The sequence below is a fragment of the Pteropus alecto genome, unplaced genomic scaffold (assembly GCF_000325575.1).
Source record: "Pteropus alecto unplaced genomic scaffold, ASM32557v1 scaffold94, whole genome shotgun sequence".
NCBI classification, from domain to species: Eukaryota; Metazoa; Chordata; class Mammalia; order Chiroptera; family Pteropodidae; genus Pteropus; species Pteropus alecto.
The window spans coordinates 13,079,199-13,086,922 of NW_006437736.1; the positions used below are offsets into that span (position 1 = coordinate 13,079,199).

General features: G+C 53.2%; 2 protein-coding genes across 2 annotated transcripts in view; one reads left to right on the plus strand and one right to left on the minus strand.

Annotated features, from left to right (window-relative positions):
* Positions 1–3,124, plus strand: part of PLEKHG6 (pleckstrin homology and RhoGEF domain containing G6) — a 14,626-nt gene extending 11,502 nt beyond the window's left edge. The window contains exons 13-14 of the mRNA XM_006914710.2: positions 1,055–1,206; positions 1,910–3,124. Of these exons, the coding sequence (XP_006914772.1) occupies positions 1,055–1,206; positions 1,910–2,606 (849 nt within the window). The 3' untranslated portion in view covers positions 2,607–3,124. The remainder of the gene's footprint in view (positions 1–1,054; positions 1,207–1,909) is intronic.
* A 122-nt stretch (positions 3,125–3,246) lies between these two features.
* The window catches only part of TNFRSF1A (TNF receptor superfamily member 1A), an 11,865-nt gene continuing 7,387 nt past the window's right edge, over positions 3,247–7,724 (minus strand). The window contains exons 4-11 of the mRNA XM_006914610.3: positions 7,486–7,635; positions 7,177–7,255; positions 5,570–5,643; positions 5,339–5,452; positions 5,017–5,045; positions 4,533–4,827; positions 4,089–4,411; positions 3,247–3,888 (exon numbers count right to left, since the gene is read on the minus strand). Of these exons, the coding sequence (XP_006914672.1) occupies positions 4,104–4,411; positions 4,533–4,827; positions 5,017–5,045; positions 5,339–5,452; positions 5,570–5,643; positions 7,177–7,255; positions 7,486–7,635 (1,049 nt within the window). The 3' untranslated portion in view covers positions 3,247–3,888; positions 4,089–4,103. The remainder of the gene's footprint in view (positions 3,889–4,088; positions 4,412–4,532; positions 4,828–5,016; positions 5,046–5,338; positions 5,453–5,569; positions 5,644–7,176; positions 7,256–7,485; positions 7,636–7,724) is intronic.

Genomic DNA, 7,724 nt, shown 5'->3' on the forward strand with positions numbered 1-7,724 from the left:
GGTTGGGGGGCGGGGGGCGGGTTTGGGAGGAGCAGGGTAATCCTGGGGAACTGAGGCAGGAGGCTCAGACAGCAGCCCTTTGCTTATCAGCATGAAAGTATTTCAATATTTTAACGACGATAGGGCCATCCAGTGGGTTCCGACACCAGCGCCGCCCACAGCAGCCACCTCTCCGTCTTTTGCCAAGCCCCCACCTTCAGCTCTCTGCGGTTCTGCTGCCTTCCCTCCCTCTCCGCCACCCCCAGCAAGCGTTGTCCTTTAGCAACTCCGTGTCCTTTCAGGCTGCCCTTGAAAACAGTGCAGTTACTACTCTAGGATTCATGGGAAGGGTCCAGTCCCAGTTCTGCTTCTCTCTACCTGTGACACCTTGAGCTAGTTCCTTCATCTCTTGAAGTCCTGTTTTCTCATCTGTAAACTCTGCCAGGCGATGGTGTGTTTCAAATGACCACGTGCATGTGGAGGTGCTCTGTAAACCACTTCTTGATCACTATTTTATTCTGATGGCACCTGTATGAAAATGTTGAGGGAGGAAGACAAAATATAATGTATCCTTTCTCTAACCCTCTTGAGATGATCCTGCTTTCATCTCTGAAGGACAGCAGAGTCCTCAGTCCAGGACAAAGCCTGCCCCTGACCACTCTGGTGGCAGGAGGAAGAGTAACCTGAGGGCCCAGCACTTATACCAGCATCACCAGCAATCAGGGAGGGCTTCCTGAAGGAGGGGACAGACTGGATAGAAGGCTTGCCAAGGGGGCAAGAGAAGCAGGAAGGTAGGAGAAGGGGCCTTGTGCTCAGCCCACCTACCCCTGCCCACCCAGGGCCAGCTAAAAAGTTCAAATCCTGGTTCTATCCCACTTTCTTACTGCATGACCTTGGCAGGTACTAACCTAAGTCTCCTTTCTCAGTAGTAAAGTAAGAGTAAAAATATCTGCCTCATCAGGTTGTCGTGAAGATTAAAGGTGATAATTATTGTATGTAAAGCACTTAGCCTTGTGCCTGGCATACAGCAAGTGCTCAATAATTGAGGGTCTTAATGAAAGTATCCCCACCCCAGGTTACCCTTCAAAAGCTGAAGGCAGAGGAGTATGTCCAACAGAAGAGGGAGCTCCTGGCCCTCTACAGGGACCGGGACCAGGACCAGGAGTGCCAGGGCACCAGGCCCTCCACGCCTTCCCCAGAGGGCTCTCAGAAGAACACGGAGGAGAGGTAACACCCACAGGGGCCACAAGCTCTCCTGTAGTAAGGAGGCTGCAGGCAAGGAGGGAGAGAAGAGGAAGCCACAAGGCGGAGAAATGGCATGACAGCATCCAGGGAAATTAGGAATCGATTGAGAAACCCAGGCTACAGGTGGGAGAACAGATTGGCATTAGCCATGTGAAGGGCCTCCTGAGACAGTCTAGGGGGTTAGCCAGCCTACAGTTGGCACAGGCTAAAGGAAACAGACACAAGAGGCATGAACTCCCTGAGAGGAGTAGGCTCCCCAGGCCAGAGATGGAGGCTGAAGGCCAGTAAGGGTTTGCAGAATGTTGGAGCTGCAGGGACCCGCTAGTCCAAATCCCCAAAGAGCACGGGAGGTTCATCCTGAATAACACAGCTATTCAGCAGTATGGTTAAGGAGAAAAAGAAAAAAGATCCATCACTGGGGATAACTTCAGGGGAGCCCAAGAACCCCACAGAAAAGGCCAGAGCACCTACTTAATACAAGGCGCCGGACCAAGTGCTGTGGGTAAAATGTCTCAGAGGAGCTTACAGTTCAATCAGCGAGATCAGAAAAAGCCAGTGCAGTATAAAGGTGATACTGAAATAGGTTTGGAGGGGCTATTTCTGAATGGAGTGATAAAGGGAGGGACACTTCTTGGACTTGAACTTGACCCCTTAGCATCTGACTTGGACCATTTGCTATTTGTAGGAATCCAGAGTTGTCTACCATCATCCCCCATCTGGTAGTGACAGAAGACACAGATGAAGATGCTCCCTCGGTACCAGAAGATACCTCAGACTCTGGCTATGGCACACTGATCCCAGTGTCCCCCAGGGGGTCCCATTCCCCACTGCGCCGTCTACGCCCATGGGCCCTTCGGCGGAATTACCGCCTCGCCTTCTCCACCCTCGACCTCCAAGATGTTACTTTGCGCCCCCAGCCTTCTGACCCCCAAGCTCCCCAACGCCGAAGTGCCCCTGAACTGCCAGAAGCTATCCGAAGAAGAAGCAGTCTTCTCAGGGGAGAAGCACCGACCTGGTCTGAGGAAGAAGATGGGAACTCGGTGGGAGGGAACGTGGTGGTGGAAACCTTGCATAGGGCCCAACTTCGGGGGCAGCTCCCCCACTCCCCAACCCACACTGACTCTGCTGGGGAAAGCTCCTGGGCATCTTCAGAGGACGAGGAAGAGGGGCTCCTCTTTCTGAGACCCCACCGTACCCCCTCTCCCCGCCCCCTCCGAGCTGAGGACATGCTCAGAGAGATCCGGGAGGAGCTGGCCAGCCAAAGGATTGAGGGCATCCCGGAGCCTAGGGACAACAGGCCTCGGAAGCTGACTCGGATCCAACTGCAAAGGATGCGTGGGCCCCACACTGTACAACTGGACACCCCCCTGTCCACGTCGTAAGTGCTGAAAGGAAGGTGGTATGAGAAGGAAGAGGGGAAGGCTAGTATGGAGTGGGAAGGGGTGTCAGACAAGGAGGTCGGTGGGGAGGGGGTCAGTGTAAGAGGGCACAGAGCAGGGGCCACGGCAGGGGAGGGCCCTTAGCCCCACTCTTCACCCCGCGTCCGCCTTTACCTAACATCCACCTCCTTTCTTTACAGAGAGGTTTGAGGAACACTCGGGACCTTTGCCGTTGCTCCTTCAGGAAATCTCTCCACAAGAGTGCTGGTCACCACCTCCACCCTTGGACTCTACCTCAAGGTCCACACTCCCCACCAGGAAGCCTGGCCCAGGCACCCTCATGCTTCCTGCTCTAAAAACTCTGGGGATCAAGAGCTGTACATTTATGTTCCATAGACACCTGAGCCCCACATAAAAGTTGTGCATAAAAATGACTGCCCAGTCAGCGCTAGATGAGGGTGGGAAAAACCTGGGGTGGGGGTGAGTAACAGAGTGAACACAGGCTACTCCTGTCAGCTGGCGTCATGGTGGTGGAGTATCTGGCCCCAGCTCAGGGCTTCTCCCATCCCACCCATCAGGATCCAGGTCTCTGTCCCAGGCTCCCACCCATTACTCAGAAAGAACACTCCCTCCAGAGCAGAGCTTTACTTTTCCAGTTTTAGTGTATTTACAGAAGTCCACAGCTCCGGCTGGAGGCCCCATTGTCCTGTACTGTCCCTGCCCTGGGACAGTTCAGCTTACTCTGTGCTTGTCCAGATAGGGGGCAAAGGGGTGCCAAGTTTCTATTAGTGTAAAATAATTGATACAAAGATTGCTTATCTACTGTGAAAAAGGCTCAGGGACCAACTAGGGTCTCCTAAGCAGCCTTGTTGGGTCCTCCAGGCCCCAAATAGGCAATGTGGCCTGGTACTCCTTATCACAACCGCCAACTTGGGCTCCTGGCACACTCAGCCTCTCCCACAACCACACACACCACATCTATCTATATCTGTATGTTCTCTCTCTCTCTCTCTCTCTCTCTCTTCCTCTCTCTCTCTCCCTCTCTCTCTCACACACACACACACACACACACACACACACACACACCGCTGACGCTCCCAGTGCTCAGACAGCTGAGAAAAGCTATGTACACTGAGGGAGTAGCACCAAGTAAGGGGCTGCCAGCTCACGCCTGCCCCTCCAAGACCCCTCCTCTCCATAAAAAAAGGGGATCTAGAGGGCATCTTGCAAAGTCCTTGGGAGCCCAGAAGCAGGAAGCGGCTGTCCTCAGGACAGCCTCTCCCACCTCGGGACGCTCCCAGTGCTCAGACAGCTGAGAAAAGCTATGTACACTGAGGGAGTAGCACCAAGTAAGGGGCTGCCAGCTCACGCCTGCCCCTCCAAGACCCCTCCTCTCCATAAAAAAAGGGGATCTAGAGGGCATCTTGCAAAGTCCTTGGGAGCCCAGAAGCAGGAAGCGGCTGTCCTCAGGACAGCCTCTCCCACCTCGGGGGCGTGGCCTCATCGGGGCTCGCAGAGGGCGGGCATGAGGGAGGCGGGGCTACGCAGCGCCTCTTCGATGTCCTCCAGGCAGCCTAGCAGGTCCATGTCGCGGAGTACAAGGCCCAGCAGCTCCAGCGTGGCCTCGTGGCGTGGCGTGCGCTGCCGCCAGGCCGCCAGCATGCTGTAGTGCGCCTCGCGCAGGCAGCGCCCGTTCTGCAGCTCCAGCCGCTCGATCTCGTGCTCACTCAGCCCCAGCCGCCGCACGAACTCCTTCCAGCGCGACGGGGGCACGCCGTCCACGACCGCGTACAGCGTTGCGGGGTCCGCTGCAAGGAAGCGGGCAGTAAGCCTGTAGCTGCGGCTCCCCGCCCAGCTCCACGGGCACGCGCCCTCTAGGAGCCCCGCCCACCTGTACCCCGCGGCCCGGATTCCCTTCCAGGTGCTCACCGTCTGGGCGCCGTGTGTGGGCGCTCTCCTGCGGCTTCTGAAGAGGGGTGGGGATGGGGGTGGAGACTGGAGCCGCTTTGAGAAGGGGGTCAGCCCCATGGTGGGATGGAGCCATCTCTCTAGGGGGTGATTCGGCCGGGCACTTGGACCAGCCACCAGGGGTGAAGGCGGAACTGGGGGTGAAGGCGGAACTGGGGGTGAAGGCGGAGTTGGGGATGGGACTGAACCCCGGAATGGGACTGAAGCCCATGGTGAGGCTGAAGCCTGGGGCTGGGGTCAGCGGCTGAGGGTCCCCCTGAAAGAGAGAAGGCGCAGCATTAGTGGGGAGAGGAAAAACATCCAGCCTTCTTTATTCTGGATGGTGTTTGGACTAGAGGGAATTAGGGGAGCCCGAGATCAAGGGTGATTCCAGGTAATTTGGGTCTTACAAGATTATAATGGACAGTCAGGGAAGATTGGGGGTAGGTCCTTGGTTTCTTCTTACCTCTTTGGCAGGTGTCGATTTCCCACAAACTAAAGAGAAAGAAACAAAACGTCACAAATTTGACTTCCTCTCTCAGCCCTGACGCCCGTGCTGGGACTGGCCCTCTGGGGATTTGTGGTGACATGCTTCAGGGCCTGCGTGGCCCCAGGGATGAGAGAACTACTGATGCAGAATGACCTCTCACCAGCCATCCAGGGCGCAGGGAACTAAGGGGACTGCGGAGATGTATTCCTCATTGCCCTCTGTGCTGGTGCGTCTTACCTCCCAGCCTCCTGCCACACCCCCACCAGCACCCTTTGTCCCTCCCCGAGGCCCCACTCACCAATGGAGTGGAGCTTGGGCTTCCACCGTTGGAAGCGGCATATTAAAGCCATGAAGAGGAGGGATAAAAAGCAGAGACCAAAAAAGATCACCAGGGGCAACAGCACTGTGGTGCCTGGAGGAAAAGCAGATTGTGTCAGAGGAGAGGGCTACAGGAGGTAGCAGGGCCAGATGGGTGGGTGCGGGGCAAGGTTAGGAGGGCGCAGGTGGGCATCAGGTTATTCCTCCTCACCTGTGTCCTGAGGGTCCTTAACAGTTGCAGATGTGGGTAGGCACAACTTCGTGCACTCTGTGTTTTCCTGACAGCTAAAAGAAGCGATAGCACAGGTAAATAGGGGCCTTAACGTAGGAGGAACACAGGTTCAAAGAAAAAAAAGTGGTAGAAATTCTATGCTTTACAAATATTTTAACTATCTCTTGATACGTAATGGAAATTATCCTATCCTGAGAATTGATGCAATGGAATGAAACATAAATGAATCACAGAATCTTTCATTTAGAACCAGAACTGATCTTGAAGAGGCTGTGTAGAAAAAGAGTTAAAACAGGGTCAGGATATAAATTTCAGCCCAGTCACTGACTAGTAGTGTGACTCCAAGGAAATCCTATAACTTGTATGCCTTAGTTTCCTCATGAGGAAAACAGGAATCCTACCCACCTGTCAGGATTGAGGATTAAGAGAAAGAATTATGCCTGACATACAGTAAGTGTTCAACGAATGGTAGCTGTCATTAAATTGTTATTTTATCCGATGAGAATCCTGTAGCAAAGAGAAGTTAAAGGGCTTTTTCTCAAGATGACACTGCTGCTGACAATACCTGACTTTGAAACAGAGGTCAAGCGCGCATGTGAAAATGTTAAAAATACGTATTGCTGGGGGGCTCCAGAAAGCACTCTAGAATAAGCACATCTTTCCATGTTGGGAGCTGGCACTGGGCAGTGTGGAGTGACGAGAACTACGCGGGAGGCCTAGGAGGAACTTGAGGTGAGTTCTCAGCAGGACTCTGAAAACAGGAAGAGGTCCTTTTGCCCACCTCACAAGCTCATGATGAGAACTACATGGTTTGGGTGTCAAAGCTCTTTCAAGGAGAAGAAATAAAACAGTGGGAAAAAGAAACTACTTTCTTGTCAGATACTTTGTGCCTATTTTTTGTGATTCTTAACAACTTCGTCAAGAAGATGTCATTGTCCTTAAAGATAAGAATACTAAGGCTCAGAGATGTTAAGTCACTTGCCCGAAGTCACATAGCGAGTAAGTGACCAGGCTGAGATTTAAATCCGGGTCAGTTCAAATTTAGAGCCCTCAGAGTTTCTTCTTTGTAAGCAAGTATGCAAGAACAGCCTCTGTGGAGCCAGGAGAGAGGAGGCCGAGTCAAAGGGACTGGGGAAGGAATACCATATTGCATCAAACTTAAAATGCTATCAGTAATAAGAGGCGCCATTATTTACGTACCACACACACCTGCCAATTAAACCATGATACATCATCAATTGTAAGATGCAGTCTGATTTCGGAGATATAAGAGTGTGTGTCCTAGAAACAGTAGTAGACCCTATTATCAACTAAGAATTTCAATTTAAAAAAAAAAATCTGAATGTTTGAGTTAGAAGAACTATAAGTCCCTGGAGTATGTGCCTCTATACCCAAAGACTTCTTAAGATTTGATATTTAACAAACAAGTTGAGGGGAAAAGAGACAGATTATCTGGTGGTGTTGTCTTCCACTCGAGCAGCTAGTAGGAGCCAGAGTACCTGGAGTGCTTCCCTCGACCTGCTGGTGGCTCTCCCCACAGCCATCCCATCACACCCCACGCCCCCGATCCTGGCAGAGATACTCACTTAACACAGGACACACATTTGTTATCTCTTAGAAAGAACCCTGCGTGGCAGTTGCATATGGTGTCCTGTCTCTCCTTGCCTGTGGGGAGAGAGGCAGCACAACTAAAGGAGACCACCCTGCCCCCTGGGGACCAAAGGGGAGGCGGGGATAGACGGCCAGAGTGGAGGCGTTCCCACAGACTGCAGGAATGGGAAGGATGGGAAGTGCTGCCTCGTGGGGCAGCGGGGCAGAAAGGTGGAGACCCTCCTCCTAGGACAGGGCCCACCCCGCACTGAGAAGGGGGCTGGAGTGGGGAGAGCCACGCTCACACTGGATGTGCACCGTGCCATTGGGGCAGAGGCTGCAGTCCAGGCACTGAAAAAGACTGTCGCTCCAATATTTCCGGTACTGGTTCTTCTTGCAGCCACATACAGTGTCCCGGTCCACTGTGCAAGGAGAAATCTCCACCTGGTCCATTTCTGGTGATGGAAAGAGATGGGGTCTGAGCCTCTCTCTGTAACACACACTCACACTCATGCAGTCTATCACATACGTACGTGCATTCCTG